The sequence below is a fragment of the Lasioglossum baleicum genome, chromosome 11 (assembly GCF_051020765.1).
Source record: "Lasioglossum baleicum chromosome 11, iyLasBale1, whole genome shotgun sequence".
Lineage (NCBI taxonomy): Eukaryota > Metazoa > Arthropoda > Insecta > Hymenoptera > Halictidae > Lasioglossum > Lasioglossum baleicum.
The window spans coordinates 10,183,474-10,201,503 of NC_134939.1; the positions used below are offsets into that span (position 1 = coordinate 10,183,474).

At 40.7% G+C, this 18,030-nt stretch overlaps 3 protein-coding genes across 3 annotated transcripts in view; 2 read left to right on the forward strand and 1 right to left on the reverse strand.

Moving 5' to 3' along the window:
* Positions 1 to 3,993: 3,993 nt before the first annotated feature.
* Positions 3,994 to 5,505, reverse strand: Prosalpha5 (proteasome alpha5 subunit). Its single transcript, XM_076432978.1, has 3 exons — positions 5,345 to 5,505; positions 4,403 to 4,963; positions 3,994 to 4,315 (listed from the first exon to the last, which is right to left on the reverse strand). Exons 2-3 carry the CDS (start codon positions 4,961 to 4,963, stop codon positions 4,148 to 4,150), a joined length of 729 nt encoding a protein of 242 aa, XP_076289093.1. The 5' UTR covers positions 5,345 to 5,505; the 3' UTR covers positions 3,994 to 4,147.
* A 234-nt stretch (positions 5,506 to 5,739) lies between these two features.
* LOC143213270 (uncharacterized) lies at positions 5,740 to 10,389 on the forward strand. The gene is made up of 6 exons (XM_076432958.1): positions 5,740 to 5,985; positions 6,061 to 6,531; positions 6,608 to 7,104; positions 7,173 to 7,441; positions 9,229 to 9,292; positions 9,418 to 10,389. The coding sequence occupies exons 1-6, from the start codon at positions 5,870 to 5,872 to the stop codon at positions 9,606 to 9,608; spliced, it is 1,608 nt and encodes a 535-aa protein (XP_076289073.1). The 5' UTR covers positions 5,740 to 5,869; the 3' UTR covers positions 9,609 to 10,389.
* Positions 10,390 to 16,971: 6,582 nt separating this feature from the next.
* LOC143213272 (protein Wnt-7b) overlaps positions 16,972 to 18,030 on the forward strand; it is a 93,409-nt gene continuing 92,350 nt past the window's right edge. Inside the window, exon 1 of the mRNA XM_076432965.1 lies at positions 16,972 to 17,156. Within this exon, the coding sequence (XP_076289080.1) occupies positions 17,128 to 17,156 (29 nt within the window). The 5' untranslated portion in view covers positions 16,972 to 17,127. The remainder of the gene's footprint in view (positions 17,157 to 18,030) is intronic.

The following is an 18,030-nucleotide window of genomic DNA, read 5'->3' on the forward strand; positions in this document are numbered from 1 at the left end:
ATCCCACGTACTTCCGGTTTTCTATCGTTGCTTCAGTAATAAGAGGAAAGTTTCCTTCGTCCTTTTTTTTCCTTTTTCGTTACTGCGTGATTGTCGTCCGGAGCTTACGCTCCCGATGTTACGATGTTCACTTTTACTCGAACCTTATTTTTATCTGGCAACCGATTCGATCACCGTGGCCGTTACGTCAGTCGCCGACGAACATTTAAAACACTTTCATCGGGACCACTGATGAAAGTTATTTCAGAAACGACGTTCGACGTGCTTAAACGCTATTAGCGTTACATGGAGCTCGCGGAACCACGATGATCTAATTTTTAATGTCTTGTTGCAATCGGCTTGACATAATTTCTGTTGCGGTCAACGGAGAGTAGAAACTTTTCAAAATCATGAGCTGCTTCGTACATTAAGCGGTTCGTGCGAATATTGAACCGTTCTGCCTCCAAGACGCGTTACGTGTATTCCTTTCAACTCCTTTCTACTCCTGCATTTATCGAAAATAGCCATGGAAGATGTTCTGCCTTTTTGCGCTTTTTCAAGCTGCGAAAGATTTACTTGATTAATTGCTGTTAGACTGCAGAATTCATTCAGTTCGAATTCAATAATACATATTGTGTTATAGATTTAAGAGCTGCTTTTTGCGTAACGTGTTCTAGTCGTGTATGCAATAACAGTGACCGAGGACTCTATTGATATCGATGGAAGAGAATAACATAGTTTCTCGCTTGAATCGCAGTGAAAGTTAGCTATGAACACCGTCGCTTCCAGCGGAACGAGAGATAAATAAATATTTATTCGACACATCCGCTCTAAGTGACAAATGAGATTGAGCGGATATAAAACCCTGTTCCGCTTCTTATACGTTAATAAAATTGCTGTCGTTTATCATGTGCCGGAAGAACAACGTTCTAGCAGACACTAGAAGGATTCGTCCACAAATTCGCTCTCACTCCGCTACGAGTAATGCGACTTGTTCTTGAAAACAGTGGCGGATGTGTTTCTCTTTACATGTATGCACTACACCATTCGACGAATGAATCTTTCATGGGACATCTAGTCATTCGTTCATTGAATTACAAACTTTTTGAGGCATCGAGAAGATCCTTAGAAGACGACAAGTCTCTTGAAAATTGTCTGTGACAAAAATATATCTGAGAATTTAAAAAAGTTGGGGGTCCAATAATAAAGGTTAAAGGATGAATTTGGTCCGTGAAAGGGGGAATTTAATTTCCAAAAAGGTGAATATCCTCTGCAAAAGGATAAATATAGTTTATGAAAGGGTGAATTCAGTTTGCTGAAAAAGATGAATGCAATCTACGAAGGGGTGAGTTTGCAAAACCTGTGGAAGAGACGATTTCGGATGGCTCGTGGTGGCCATGCGTTTTTCAGCCGTTCAATTACTGGAACAAATGGAACGTTCTGTGTCGTTGTAGTGGAGGGCAGAACAATGTTCGGGGAAAAGCGGTGCGCCAATGAAAGGCGAGAGGTATCCAGGAGTTTCCGTGACGGGGAGATCTGAATCGCGTAAATTCAGAGGCTGAAACCCATTATCGAGTTTCCCCCGCGGCACACCATCCCCCTCCCGCCCCCGTTCATCCTCCCGGTTCATCCCCCGTTCTCGCAGGTTCGCTCGGAACCGTAGGGTGGAGGAGGAGGAGCCTTTTATCCAATGCTGCGGGTGTCGGGGCGCGACTGTGAAGCGAAGGCAATTATCGTAGCGAAACTTGAACGTGGCGGCTTCGAGGTTGGCCGACGCCGAGACTCACAACGGTGTGGGAGTGAGTGTTTGGCGTCTGATACGACGGGTCAGGTCCCGGGGGATTCTCAGGGACTCAAACGGGACTATCCCCGGCGCTCTCGTCGCAGTTAATTACGGAGTCCTCCTCCTCGTTCTCCTTCTACTCCATTTCCCTTAGCCCGGCTCCTTCCTTGAGCCCGTATCACTATCGGGACTTCCTCTTCATTGTTGGACGTTGACCTCTCTCCTCGCTCTCCTTTTCCCATGACTCCCGTTGCACTCGATCGCTTGCCAATCGAATTCTGTGTTCCTCAACTCAATTCTGTGTTAAAATTATTAACTGTTTGCATTCCAAGCTATGTTGAGACTCCAGGATTCAGACATTTTATCTTAAAATAAAGATTAAATCACACTCTCTACTTGGACTGATTTATTGATCCGCGATTAAAATCTCTACAGTCGCTAAAAATTCTACGAAAATATATATTTTCTCTGTGTATCGTAGATTTTCAGAAAGTGCCGAATAATCGTCTGCGGTACGTTGAATTTTGTGACTGTTCGGACAAAACGAATCGCGGCTGAGGTTCAAAATGGTTGAAAGATAAAAAACGGGGAAAATAGTAAAGGTTTGAAATCGAATTCGAATACAGGCGGTCACACGCGGCATATAAGTGGCTTCGACAATCAGTGGACGGCAGAGAGTATCCCCCGTGGGAATTCGAGCGAGCGAATCGTAGCGGGATTGAACGCTTGAAATGGAATAATATCCAATAATCTGGCGGCTGAGAGAACGGGATAAAAAGGGACGTTTTATCAGAACATCGCAGTAACCGAGCGGTGCCCGACCATTTCCGCTGGCAACCGTTCGCTCGTCCGTCCGTCCGTCCCCCCTGGCGAAATTAATTATTGATTTCGGATACGGGCGTTCACAGTCCGAAAGCTTTTAATCGAAAACGAACCATCCGTCGCGTTCGTTTCCGTTCGCATGCGAATCCAACAGCGACCCGGTCCGGAAGCTTATGTGTGAGTCGCCTTTCAGGAAAATACCTCTTCCGCTGATAAAATGGCACCGCCTGAAGGACTCCTATTGTCAATCTGCAGATTTTATATGGTAAATCGTCCGAAAAGTTTGCGCTGCTTTTTACGTACAGGAACGGATGAATATTTTTAGATCATATTTCGATATTATAGAAAACCATTGTGTTTTCCCTACTAGAGTGCTATTAAGTTAACCCTATCTCTTATAACATCGAAATTTACTAAACCTGCATACGTTATAAATTTTTTTTAAAGGAAAAGACTGCTGTTGATGTTCTGCCATTAAATAATATAGGCATTAAGTAAATACAAGTTTTCTTCTTTCTCTAGGAAATTGCAAATAACAAGTTTTAATCAATTAACCCGCAGTCCAAGGGGTTAAAAATTGTGTAATTGGAAACATGTATCACGTATGCTCGTTCACGGAAATATTTGAAAAAAAATCAAAAAGACATAAAAATGTTAATTTTTAAAGCAGATAGACCAATGCATATGCTACAAATGGGGAAACAAATAAGGATAGAACTTCCTGATCAACTTAATATAATAAAATAAAGTTGCCATACATATCCTAAAACTAGTATTCATTTATACTTTGGACATATCAAAACACTTTCGTGAACGATTGCACGCAACTTTACGAAATCAATGTACTATGAACAAGTATATATGCGAAATAAAAAATATGCGCCATATGGATTAAACAAAAATAAACTCAAAAAATATGAACAATAAATATAAATACATAAATATACATGTAGCATAGTACACGAATAAGTGATTGAGTGTGTTATGAACGATATTACATGTTAAGGAAAGAAAAATACAGTTAGAGGATAGGAAGTAAAAACCTTGTGAAAATGAAGATTTTTCTGAATCCTTCACCCAGTAATGGATACAGAGGGGAGTGGACCGGAGGTATTGGATCCTGATCTTAATGAATCTTCTCTTGACGATGGCAGGTTATCGATTAACTAAATTAAAAGTTGGAAAAACAAAAGAATGATGTGCATTATTACTGTAATTGAACAGATGTAAGTACTACTGTATAAATGATAAAAACATGATTAAATTCGACATAGTAACATCAAAAAGAAAGTCGTTGGAGAGTACATATAACCATGAAAACTTGGGAATCATGTAAGGGATTCTGTAATATTATTAAAACCATTCGTTTACTATCATCGATTCTGTTTTAGCAAAGAAAAAAAATAATAAAAAATATAAAACCATTCATTGCATAGAAATTACATATTCTTTATGTGAAAAACGTATGTATAATTTGCAGTTATACAGCATCAATATTTCTGCTGCAAATATTTCATGTACCAATGTCAATTAATTCAACATGTGTTTTAGACACTATAGGGTTTAAGCAATGTCTTTAATCACCTCCTGTAGTTCAGGTTTTTTGAACATATGAAATAGTTTCTCGGGTGTCATTGTCATTACTTCTATGTTGGTTTCGTTCAGCTTCTCTTCCATGACCTGCTTCAATATTGTTAAGGCAGCTTTGATTGCTTCTTTGAGCGTCATAGACTGAAATATAAATATCAAAAAAGTCGAATATTATTTTGTGTCCAATTGTATCGAGCATAAAATATGAACAAACAGTGATCCACTTACCTTGTGGTACACTTCTTGCAGATTTTGTTGTGCACCTTCGCTTCCGGAACCAATGGCTTTCGCGTCGAACTCAATGAAAGTACCTGAGGGATCTATGTGGTACAACTGAGGTCCTTTTTCATCAATACCGGCAAACAACATTGCTACTCCGAATGGCCTTGACATAGCACCACCATCGTCATCCCTATCTCCAAATCGTATAGCTAAATTGGACACAGCTTGTGCCGTGGATTCCACAGACATTTTCTCGTTGTAAACAAACCAATGGTTTTGACATTCCGCTCTAGCACGATCGATCATTGTCCTAGAGTCAGCTATTAAACCAGACGCAGCACATCCAATATGCTTATCAATTTCTACAATTTTCTCTACTGTCGTAGGCTCCATTAAGGAAGAGGTTATACGCTTTTCCACAGCTAACACTACACCCTCTGATGTTGCTATCCCAATGGCAGTGGAACCGAGCTTGATCGCTTCAATAGCATATTCAACTTGGAATAATCTCCCTTCTGGTGAAAAAGTGTTAACACCATGATCGTACTCAGAACGTGTTAGAAACATCTGAAAATAAATATATATTTGTCATTAGAAATGATTCTATATTAAAATAGTCTACTATAATTGATTTGCAGTGTTTATCATACTGGTTATATTTGGACGAGAATTTTAAGGTTATAATATATCACTGTATGTACAAACAAAGTTATTATTATTTGAATGACGAGTTGTACGAGTAGCAGATCTTTAATATAATTTAAACCACATTTTCATGATAATTTTAACTGACAAATGTTCGAATTATTCAGTATTTATCGAAATAAGTGTAAGGTTAGATTGGAATGACATAGCAAAACGTTCGGATTTACTTTACTGGCAAGCAAACACCTAGAATTGAATCTATTCTTTTATTCAAAACACTTTGTAGAAAGTGAGGACGTTTACCTTCAAGTTGTTCTTTTTCTTCAGTTAAAGTTCCTCGAAAATTGGTTCAAGCCGACTTGACAAACGCTAGTCACGGAGGGACTTGAATTGAATGGCGGGCAGGGATAAATCTAGGGACGTGTATATTTTCTACGTGGTTCCATTGGGTTCCATCTATCAAACAAAATCTGCTAACTTCACATGAAAGACATTAAGCTAGTGTCATAGTTTCACGCGTTTTATGTATTTTTACACAATGTTTTCAACATGTTTCTTTTACTTTTATACGATTCTTTTAATTTATTGGAAAAATGAAAAGTGTCATTATTTTTTAGCTTTTATAAAGCCTTGAGAAAGAAGTGCATTGCGATGTGAACTTAAAGTGTATGAACTAAACTTGAAGTGAGGTGATCTTTCACGTATGTTTCAATGTTTTGTCTATGGTTTATATTACGAACTGCATTTGAACAAACATGAAGAATTGTAATGAGTAAAAGTGTTCATTAGACACACATTGTAAATAAATTTGTCAGTGATATTGTCATAATGAACACAAGAAATATTGATCTTTTACCCGAATTTGAATCTGCTTTCACTCAACAAAAATGGGACAAATTGTTGAGCCTTCTTAACCCTAAATTGTTTGGAACTCTTCAATCAGAGTATGACTTAAAATGTATAAAATATCGCACGAATTTAGAATGTTCATTGAGTTTAACACATCGTTAAATTTTCAGGGAGTTAATTGCTTTTTCAATCGTAGCGAAAACAGCAGAAATCCTTACAACTGCAGGTTCTTGTGTTCCTAACAATATAAAGATTGCATGTTTAAAATGCTTGGGAAATACTTGTTTTAATACCTATGCACATAAGGAATATAATTCGACTGATAATCAACATGAAATGACCTTTCATGAATTATATTCCATGCTAGTCACGAAAAATGAGAATTTAGAACAAGTAGAATCCTTAGATTCGTACCCGTTCCATTCACATTTTCCTTACGAAGGTGTTATCGAATGGACAACAAATTTCATCAAATCATGTAAAATTCATGATGGCACAACAGATGAACAAATAGAAATACTTAGATTAAGCATTCAATTTTTATGCAATCTATTCTCCTTTGCATACAAAGACAATAACTTTCCAGAACAAAATGATATTCCTAACTTTTTAATGGACCCTGTTTTAAAAGACATAATAATGTAAGTGTAGAAACTGTTACGTTAAAATGTTTATCATCTTTGGCTGTTATAATTTATATCTTCTATATTTTAACAGAAATCTAACTCGATCAGAACATATTCCACTTGTTAGAGTATCATGTATATTTATTCACAACGCCTTGAAAGAATTTCAAGGAGAGAGCTTCACGAACCAAGAGAAAATGCTATTATGTTCGCAACTTATTAAACCAATGAAAGAAGGTTTCGATAGTGCAAATGAAGCTTTGATGGATCTAATCTGCCAAGCAGATGTATTAAGAAATGCATACAATGATCTAAATATAGAAGACAGATTATATTTATTAGAATTGATATACAATAAACTTTCTGACTCCAGCTACAGTTCTAAGGAAGAGCATCAATTCACAGAAGACGCAATACTATTTTTATCCGAAAGGTTTTCTAAAATGAGTGACTTAATATTAAAAACTGCTGATTCGTATTTAGACAATATGGAACCTACAGAAATCATTATTCTTCTTGATATTCTTGGGACCGTAACCTGTAGTTCATATACAAAAGATAATAGATGTTTACTTATTAATTGTACATGTAATTATGCTTGTACCTAAATGTCTGTTTCTGTATTTAACAAGTACCTAACAGTATATATTTCGCAGATCTTTTGAAATCTATACAGGAGATTGGAAAAACATCGAATAATTATTTCACCCCACTGCAGAAGCTGAGTGATGTACAGCAAATGATGCAAAATTCCAAAAGTGACGAATCAAAGGAAGATTCGAGCACAATGGCAACGAAACAAACTGAAGGCAATACAACAAGAGAGGGGAGAGATTTACACAGCCACCCTGCTTTTGGTTTCAAAGCCGGTTTAATCAGAATTATTGGGAACATGTCGTACAGGAACAAGGACTTCCAAGATCTTGTAAGTACAAATCTGTTTTGCTCTATTTCTGATTAAATTTCCACGTTCATATAATTCACTTTGCAATTTTAAGAAATGTTAGAATGGATTCCAGTTGGAATTTTCGAACGTTTGAGGGCTTAAATTGAAGATGGAAGATCCCACTTTATGATAGAATCGCTTTGGTTTAGAAATAAATAACGAGGGCATATCGAAAATCAATATAACCCGACCGTCAGCTCAGAAAACAGTCGCATATCCTCTGTCGGCAAAGTGAATATCATCACAAAATTCTAAATTGCAAGGTCCATCAAGTGGCGCTCACGTGTGAAGACGGGGATCGATGGAACTACCACGTGGAATTCCGTAGATCAGGGAAATTCTGATAAGAAAGAAATGATCGAGCGGCTCGGAAGGTAGTCTTTAGGTTGCTCACGAGTCTCGTTCCCTTTTTGTAGTCTCGTCTTTCAGACAATTATTCATTCATCAACCGGGCCCGTGTAAGACCGTTTCGCTCCATAGATCATTCCCTGACATGTAAAAAAGAAAGAGGATTGAACGGGAAACGTTAAGTTGGAAATAAGGGTCTCGTTGCTCGGTTTTTATCGCGCCTTATGCGTACAGGGTCATGAGTGATCGCCATTGCCCCTTATTGATTTCATCTCTACTACGATGTAGATACGGTACAAAAGAACGAGCCGATCGCGCACTGTTGTACGCTGTTCAAGCGCGAACAAAGGAAAATTAAGTATCCTGTCTGGCTCGAAGACGCGGCAATTTGGCTGGGATCGGATACCGCGTTAATATATTAGCGAGATCGAAGTACGACCGCTTTCTGTTACGTTCGAATAATTTTATTGGCATTGCACACACGGCCGCAGAAGCGTGAATGCGAGGTCTCGGATGCTGCTTCTTCCTCTTCTTCGTCGTAGTCGTCGTTGTCCTCTTCTTTTCCCTCGGCTTTGTGTTCTTATTTTTCCTTTTCCAGGTGTCGAAGGCGATCGTGTTCTTAAATTTCATTCTGTAAACACACGTACGCACCGTTCTTCATGCACGATCGCAAAACACTTATGGTCGCGCCGCGATTGCTCGTAAAATTACGTACGGCACTCTTATGTTACAGTGTTAACAGAATCCCGACGTGTTCGCGAGTTGTTTCGCTGGAAGCAGTCGCGATAATAAAATTCGTATATACCCGGCCCGTTTATGACAACCATCGCCGACAATTTTCGAGAATAGATCTCGCCATCGTACGGTCCCAAACGATTTTTCTTCTTCCTCTTCTTCCTCTTCTTCCATCGATCGTTCTCGATCGCGCGCCCCCTTTTGTCGAAATTGGCCCCGTTGAGACGGACGGGTTTTTGTAAACATGGCCCGAGATATACCTGTGTATTATCTGTCATAACTTTAACGAGTGAAAGGCAATGGTAATACCGAAGTGTTTATTCATTTAGAACATAGGGCCATCATCGACGAACTCACTTTATACTGCCTCTGGTAGAAGGTATTCGATCGAAATCATAAGTAAGATTGTTGAATGAATTATTTCAGTGCTTGTTAAAATTCTAAGTGCATAAAATCCGTAATCCAATCGAAAAATGCCACAGTACCTAAATTAGAAAATTTGCGAATGTTTATGTGTGTTCACGGTGCATTATCAATAAAAATAAGGGAAGTTAATGTTTATGTACGTCGTCGACCGGTTTACGCGGCATCGCGGACTTTTACGCGACATAATATTCATGCAATATTTAAAACGTCCTCGTCCGGACCGGGGCATAAGTTCTGATGACAGTGGACGTTTTCAGCTCCGTGAAATGGACGTCGTCCCTCTGCTTCTGGACTGTTGCAATATAGACGCGAGAAATCCTCGTGAGTACACTCGCCGACTCGTATTTGTCATACGCACCGTGATTACTATCCGCGCCGGCAATGATATTTTAACCAATTAATGCCGCCTGTTACCGCGACACGATTAAACTTCCTTTAACGCGCAGTTATCATGCAATGGACGATCTTCGCGCTGCGGAATTTATGCGAGGGTAATCCCGGGAATCAGGAGATCGTTCGGAATTGCTCCAGGATCGGAGTTGTCGAGAACAGCGTGCTGCAGGAAATGGGAATGGCGCTGCACGAGGACAAGGCTGGCCAGAAAATTGGTATCGTACCTTTGCCTCGTGATAAGTAGACTGCGTTCTACTAAATCACATTTTTCTGTACGAGAACAGGTGCCAAATAGACATTCCTTTTTAGGTAAATAATTTTAGATAGTCGAATGTAACACATTGATGTCCTTTAATTTTTAACACGTTCGGGACTGGCAAGCTTTTCTTTAGAAATTCTCAACAAGATGAAATTCTTCATTGTACAATTCACTTCACCTATAACATGTCATTTCTGTCTACAAACCAAGCATTAACTAATTATGTTCGTTAAAAGACATTAAATGAAGCAATGCACCATCAGCCCCGAATGTGCTGAACTCTTCTACAGTTTTATATTTCATCTACTCATTTTTGTCACAACTGCACAGACTCCATAGTCTAGTAATAAGAAATAATATTATATTATCGCTCGTAATTCTTTAGAAGCTTTTACATGCTGTTAACACATGTCTCTAAATGAAAGTGATAATCCGACGATTGTAATACAACACACAGTGCTGCCTTTTATCTCAAGGATACATTTGAGAACACTATACTAGAAACAACACTAGCCAGAATACCAAAATACAGGAAAGACGCCTTAGATTCAGCAAAGAGAGCTGCCAATATAAATACAAAAACCTATTTAATGCTAGATCTATCAAATGATGCAGAGTCGTCAGACAAAAATACAGACACACGTTCTGAACCCAATTCTAACTTAATATAATAATGAATATAGCAACCGTAACAAGTGAATACAACTTGTTCCATGTTCTCCGGACCACTTGATATATAAAAGAAAAATAAACTGTTTGTTATGAATACGCTGTTACAATTTCTGTCCTGAACACCCAAACGTTCATAAACAGGAAACTCTGTGTGGCCGATGTGAAGTCGATTGGTTTCCTAGAACGAAATCGGCAGCCTCGCGTTAATTATTTCAGTATTTACTGCTACGAGGCGGTACGTATCAATAGCTCACCGGATAAGGTATCGGTGATCTCTTTATCGAGAGTTAGGCGCAATAATTATTCGAGAGTTAGGCCGGCTGCGCGCGTATCCGCGCCGCGTGTCGACTGTAAAATAAGCCTGCAATTATAGTACATGATAGACACCATTACATGAAATATGATATCGCATTGCATAAAGAGACATTATATCTGCATTCATGGCCGAGTGATTTACGGTACAATGAGAGCCGCCACGGAGTTCACGGTCTATTAGCAGTTACAAATGCAGCTGCGCCAGTCTGTGTATCGTAATCGACACGCGAATCCGTTTTCGAACGTGAATCCTGGAATGAACAGCGGCGATCGTGCTGCTTAAATGGAACATCATCATTTTTTGGACTCGTTTGCGAAGGCTAGTTTTTATTTTATCAATACAATAATTATCTTGATTTTCGTTTCAAGCTCACTAACTATCACTAATTTCATGAGTGGAATTTTTTAATAGAGTAGTCACTGACATGGAAAACTTGACTTCATAAATTTCATCCTCTCTTCAGTTTCACCACAATTATCTTGATTTCCTTTTCAAGCAAGCCTTGCTAATTATCTAATTTTCTCGTTTACTAACGTAGATAAGCGGCTGCGTAAGTTAAAGGGAGAAGTTAATGAAGAAACTATAATTGAACGAACAGGTTCTAGAATTTTTAAGGGATTGGTTTCGGTAGACCAGAAAGTGACTCTCTAAAGACATTAACGTGTGGAGAAAGAAACGAATCTTAAAGGCGACGAATAAATCGTGTTCGGTATATCTTATATTAAATTTTACGAGTATTTAAGTAATGAAAATCTCTTGAAATTAAAATGGGGTGGTGCGTTCATGCGAGTTGTCTTGTTCTTCGCTCATTTCATTGAGCTCTCTTAATTGACACTTTGATCGATGCTTTCGCTGTCCGTCATTAAATTCGAATACTCTACGATTATTAATATCCTTTAATGTATAACATTATCTCTTCTGGCCACGCGTAAATCGATTATAGCGGAAGTGCTGAACCGGCCGCCATTTTCCTTTCTAATGGAATACCACCAACGTAGCAACCGGGCTGTCGACAGTGTATACAACTCTGCTGTGTTCGGATTCCAATAGAAATCGACGGATAATTAGATCTATATCTGCACCAAAGGATATATTCGTTCGACACGAGTCACGTTGTGTAAACGTTTTACAAAATCTAATGATACGTTCCTACTAATAGACGAACACGTGATTCACAACCCGAGCGTGTACCGACCAATCGCTCGTGGATTTATGAGCCATTGTGAGCAAAGAATTGTAACGATTCATTATCATTCGGTATTAGTTACGACATGACCACTTGATTTATCTCGATGAGATTACTTCGTTTGCGATTGCGAAGTCGCGAATCCCAAAATTAATTTACGCTTTTAAAAATTTGAACCCCACTATAAGAAAGAAGTTGAAGATCCTTCCAATACTAAAATACTGCTTCCTTTTTGATTTGGACAATAATTAATTTTTTAACAATACGAATTTGAACATTTTTAGAAAATGACCAATTGAAATTCCGTATCGAAAATCTAACAGATGTGAAAAGTGAGAACCAGAGAGGCATATCGCAGAATCAGGCGACACGCATCAACGGCGGAAGATTGCTTTTAATTTAAATATCAAGCGATCTCGAACGATTAATCTCGGCCAGATATAATGACCAGCAATTAACGCGAAATTTATCAGCTAATTATACAGAGGATTAATTGTCCGCCCGTAATGATTCCTTTATGAAGCGGCGGGGTAAAAGAAGAGGCAAAAGGGGTTGGGGAGAGAAAGACGCATGCTTGTTACGCCTTGATGTGTTCTCGCGACGCTAACCCGTAAAGCAATAAAGCAAATTGAACATTCTCGTACAGGTGTGAGAGCTACGATAGTATCTCATAATTAAAAGAAGAAAAATGGTACTTGGAATTGTACTTCAGAGGAATGAGGCGCGTAGCATCAACTTTTTGGCTGTGCAGACTAATTTGAGTAGATACATCTTTTCTTACTTCAATTGAGGTTTACTACAGCCACATCTGTTGCATAAATAAAGTAAGAAATATTTATAAGTAATATTTATCTTTATAATTTCAATAATTGTAAAATAAACAGTTTAGAACCGATCCTTCTGCACGCTTGGCTCTTCGAGAGTCCCAGAAGCATACGCCCTTAAAATCGTGTATATCTCTTTTGTTTTTCTACCTGTTTAAGTACATTTCGATGTATCACTTAGCAATTCCAAAGGCAACATTTCGAGGATCCTCGCGCCCCATAAATTCATTCGAGCCGAAGAGGAATGTTGTCGGACAAATCATGAAAATTTGGAGACCGCGACGAGGAGTAACGCCGGCGTCGAACATTTGCCACAGGATTTTACACGGGCTGCATCCTTCCATAAAACCGAAGTAGAAACTCTGATTTTCTTTCAGATGGGATCGCCGATCGAGCTCGATAGCTCGAGGAAAGAAGAGGAGGCTCTAGCCGTGAACGCGAAACCGTGCTCGCGTCCAGCCTGCCATACCGTGGCCCACGAAATGTGTTTTAACGACTGCCGCACACGGCGCATGAGCCATAAATGTTGCGCCGAGCTGGAGATTCGTGTAATAGCCACTAAAAGCAACCTTCGCCCCTTTATGGACCGTAAAAGCTCGGATATTTGGAACGAGGAAACCGTCGAAACTTAAGGAGAGTGAATCGCGAGCGCTTGTCTTCGAAGTCGGCGTAATGGCTTCCTCGTTAGGGTTGTACCGGGCCCGATTTTTGATCGCATGCAACACTCGCCGTGTGTTCCGCTTGTTTCACTAGCGTCAAAACTACGTGATCAAAAATAAAGTGCTTAAAATATTATATGAAACTGATGATACTAATTTGCACATGCATATAAAAAATGAAGAAGGTACTTCTATCATGTTAAATATTGATTATACAAATAATTTTCACTCAATACAGATTGTTCAAGCCTTCGATAGCATAATTAATAATTTGTACTAATTGGTCACGATGTTTTCTGTAATCAAATTGATTCGGACTTCATTGAAAATTGCCGCGAGAATCCAATTTCTCGCACCTGGCTTTCTTTAGTCAACCTTGTCTGCCACATTTTCGCTCTTGCTACTTTTTCCTTATATAAGAAACCGTCGAATGTGAATGAACGTGATAAATGCGTACCCACTGCACAAAAAACGAAAACAGTTCCGTCTGAACCGACCGGCAAGGAACTATGAAGCAATCTAACTGGTACAGCGGGCCGCCTGGCAATAACTAGGCCAATAAATTAACATCGTTAATGAACCGCTAATTACACGCCGACCGGCGGATCGTTTGATTTATACGAGATTAAAATGCTCGCGTTGCCCGCGTACCTGTTAATTTACGCGTCTAATTAAATTTTCAAATACGTTTAGGAAAAGTTAATCTGTGGGTCGAGCGTAATGTAAACACATAGTTTGTTCGACAGGTGTTCTCGGAAATTGGAGACTGCCTCTCGTTGACTTCGTCGCAAAAATACCAACTACGCCTATCGAACCTATTCCTATACCTATATGTAGAATGCGTCTGTTCGGTCGAAAGGAGCCACCGCACCGACGCGTCGCGCCTGAAAAAGAAATAATAACGGCGCGAAACGCTGGTAAAACTTCTCCTCCCACCGTCGGTGCAAAAATAAAAGTGCGCAGCGCGGCCCGGCGGCGGTAATTGCCTCGCAAAATTGAATCGCGCCGCGTTAAACGCGGACTCGGCAGCTTCTTGGCGAACCGGAGGACCGTACGATAAACGATCTCGCAAATAAACAAGATCACGCTAACCGAACTAATTATTTAAAACCGTGCGGAGCCCTTTTCGAGGGTTGGCATTGCCGCGGCACCGGTGGAATGGGATTCCGGGGTTGAGAGAGACCGGGTGCGGGTGTATACAGGGTGTCTCACCTGAGTTTGACATCTTCATCTTCTCTTAGTCGCAAGAAACACTGTTTTAGAGAGAAGACTGTTACATTCCCTTCATTTCTAATTAATTTGTGTGCCTTACAATTAATTGAGATCCGTAGTCTATGTTCAATTTGTCTTTCAAATTGCGTCTATTTTTGACAATTATCTCAATGACTACCTTCTTTGATAATTACAAATTAGCTTTAAGAAACTCCAATGACCACAAAATTAATGAACGCCGTAGAAAAATTAATATACAAGAAACTGAATTTTCAGAAGAGAATGTTTTTATACATTTCTGACAGATGTGTGTTTAGAGAGTCACCCCCTTAGCGCCGCCAAATCAGAAACACCCTGTATATGAGGGGAGGGAGGTAGGCAGGAGGCAGTAATGGGTAATTCAGAGCCCCCATGATGGCCGAGTCCGATGCAGCCGGCGGATTAATTAATCGTCGCGAACGATCTCCATTCAAATAGAATCCGGATAAATTTTCCGTTCTGGTCTGTTTGCCGCCGGCTGGCGATGTGGGCATTATCTTTACGACCTCTCAAAGAAGAGACGTCCCCGGCACACACGGAAAGGATGAACGCATGCGCGATACGGCCGCACAACTCCGGTGCACTCTGTGGAACCGGAGAACCTGTTATCAAAGAAACAGTGGCTGGGAACCGGGGCCCAATTATCATCCGGCCGACTCCGAAACTCTCGTTTCGTCTTCGATCTGTGACCGTCGCCCTTGATTTCTATGTTTGGCATCAGCGACGCGTTCGCCCTTCGCCTCTTGGCGTTCGGGTCACCTTTCAAATACGTGTGAGGTGTCACGACAAACGCCAAATTAGACAGATAACGTCCGCTCACAATGAATAAGCGAGGTGTTGCAGTGAACGCGAAGATAGTCCGATGAAAAGAAAACGTGTAGAGTCAGTGCCGTCAAGAGCAGTGCAGAAGAGTAGAAGGACGTAGCTGATGTAGCTGTTAGGTGACTTCAGCGTGAAGAAGTTCCCAGTGCGCAGGACATTTACTACAGAAGATTTCGAGGATTTACATTGAGGATTATGGGAACAGTTCCATCAAATACATTGCAAAAGAATCAATGGAAGGACGCAGGTGATTTTCGTGTGAAGAAATTGTGAGTGTACTCTTGCTACTAATTAAATTGCTAGGAAGATTGTTGACAGTCAATCAAGGTCGCTGAGAAACGGAAGATTAAACATTTTCACAAGTTTTTGGGAAAATCGTTGCCTGGACTGATTTTTTCTTCGGAGGATTTTCATGGGAACGGTGAAGGCAGGTACAACAATAAAGTCGAATGAAGCTATTCGGGGAGCAGGTAGCCCGAGCCCAGATAATGATATCGCGGCGAACAGTCTGGAACTGTTAGACCGCGCGCGATCCACGGCGTTTCAATGTTCCGAAGTGTAGCGTTTCGCCTGGCCAGCCTGTGGAAACCGCCGTTTATCCGTTCCCTCTTACCCCGGCGAGACAGGGCCATGGTAAAAGAAGAGAACAGGAACTTCGGTAAATTGTAGTAATCGCGGGGCTGTCGGGTTGTAACCACCGGTTGCACGGAAAGTCAGCGCGCGATTTATCTCGCGACGCTCGGCCACCAATCAACCACAGCCGGAACGAGCACAAAGCGAACATTAATTAACGCAAAGTGTCCGCGGCCGGCTTCGCTCGTTTTCACCGTTCCCGGTTGAACGCGATCTTTACGATCGGTTCCCTGGCGCGAGCAAGATTCGATTTCGATCCGGGTTGTTTCAATCGATCGACGGTCTCCGAGACGATCGAGACTGTGTCGACGACGAGCTTTCTGGATACTTTCGTGCGGGCTTCGAAAGAACGATCAAGAAGGAAGTCTGTTCGATTTCTTGAGGAACAAGTCTTGTATTAACACCAATTTTTCATGGACCGGATTTGAACCTTCTTGATTCGTCACTCCTTCGTGAAGAGGACAACGTTTCGAATCTGTAAACGTCAGTGCGTTCGTGTGACTTGTTGGGTGAATTTTGCGGTGTGTTTCGAGGATAAGTGGCGAGAGGAACCTCGTGTTGACAAGCCTGGTTTCTGACTGCGCTTGATTAATGAATTGATTCATTCCTTGCCGAACCTGGTCTTCAGACTAACATTTGTGTTATTTATGTAAAGTGTATCAAATCTTTAGCACAGAATGTTACTAATTTCTTCTAAATCGAAATAAAATTTTATTCAGTCAACGAAACTGTAAAAGAGACCGTAGACTCTTAACTGAACAACGACTCAGGGTTTTCTGGGGGTAATTGTTGGGATAGTTTAAGGGAAGAAAAAACATTCTTACATCAGATGATTCTCTTATGCTGATGATAACATGAACCGATGGTTGTTTCGTGAGCGACATAGCCGAAAAATCGCACGGTCGATCGACGACATTCTTTCGCGAGGAGAAAGCGTCGTCGTGTTTATCGGACGGGCGCGATGATTTATGAAAACGGGGGACGTACTAATTACTCGTTCGTGTGATCCATCGTAGGACGTCGTCGTCAGAAGGCGAATTCGCTTGCACACGAAGCTGAAAGGGGACCGGTTGTCCCGTTGACGAACGCTTGTCCTCGCGTGTCGTGATGAGAAGCACGGAGCTGCTTTGATTCCGCAGAAATGAAGGAGATCAGCCGCCTGTTGCTTGGGTAAGTACTGTTACCATTAAGCCTTTCTCGAACTTTCTTTAAAATTCGAGTCAAAGCTGATAAACATTCAGCATTAAAAATTAAAACTTAGTTAGCTTGTTGGAAGATTCTCTAATACTGAACGTAAGTAATAAAGATCAAATTGATCGAATAAACATTGGATAATTGACACAGATTTAAATAAAATGAACCATAAATTGGTCCAAAGTTCAAACACCATTCTTGAAGACAAATTAGAAAATTCGATAAAATTGCGAGCAGCATTTAAATCCGCGTTGCTTCATTAGAATTGTATGCCACCAATTTGAGTTGTTTTATTTTTGTTCATTGGCCGTCACACTGCGCGAAGGGATGAGAGAGAATGGGTCCTCGTTTCGCTGTCTGCCGGCCCGCGTCTTCTCCGTGGGCCCCCGTTCCCCCCGTTTCTTTCTCACTTGGTCCCCAGAGCTCTCCTCGAAGCCCGGTGTAACAATGGCTGCCCTCTAATTATCGAAAGACCGCGGCACTTTAAAGAGATCCCGAGAGCCCATCACCGGGACCTCCGTTTCGTTCGCTCCTTAAAATTTCTGCCCCCCGTCCCAGCCGCTCCTCGGATACCCGTGCACCGCCACCAGACCACGCCACCAACAAGAACAATAAACGACATGATCGCGCCTCGTGGAAAGTTGGTTTCGCCTCGCGAGATCGCCTACCGAGCCGCCACGGCACTCTAGATCATGGTACTCGCAGAAAGAAATTCCCAAATCATTTTTTCAACCATTTTTTTCACAAAAGAAGCAGTGGTCACGAGATCACAATACTCTAGATCGCCAGGAAATCATTCTGTACACTATATTTTCAACTCCTCAAAATCATTAACAAATTAAAGAAGTGG

What these genes read in the sequence shown, in the direction of transcription:
- Prosalpha5 (XM_076432978.1), bottom strand. Translation starts at nt 4,963, where the DNA reads ATGTTTCTAACACGTTCTGAGTACGATCATGGTGTTAACACTTTTTCA. An exon ending in TGCAAGAAGTGTACCACAAG is followed by an intron (nt 4,316 to 4,402) that starts GTAAGTGGATCA and finishes TTTATATTTCAG; the next exon opens with TCTATGACGCTCAAAGAAGC.
- LOC143213270 (XM_076432958.1), top strand. Translation starts at nt 5,870, where the DNA reads ATGAACACAAGAAATATTGATCTTTTACCCGAATTTGAATCTGCTTTC. An exon ending in TTTACTTATTAATTGTACAT is followed by an intron (nt 7,105 to 7,172) that starts GTAATTATGCTT and finishes TATATTTCGCAG; the next exon opens with ATCTTTTGAAATCTATACAG. An exon ending in ACAAGGACTTCCAAGATCTT is followed by an intron (nt 7,442 to 9,228) that starts GTAAGTACAAAT and finishes GGACGTTTTCAG; the next exon opens with CTCCGTGAAATGGACGTCGT.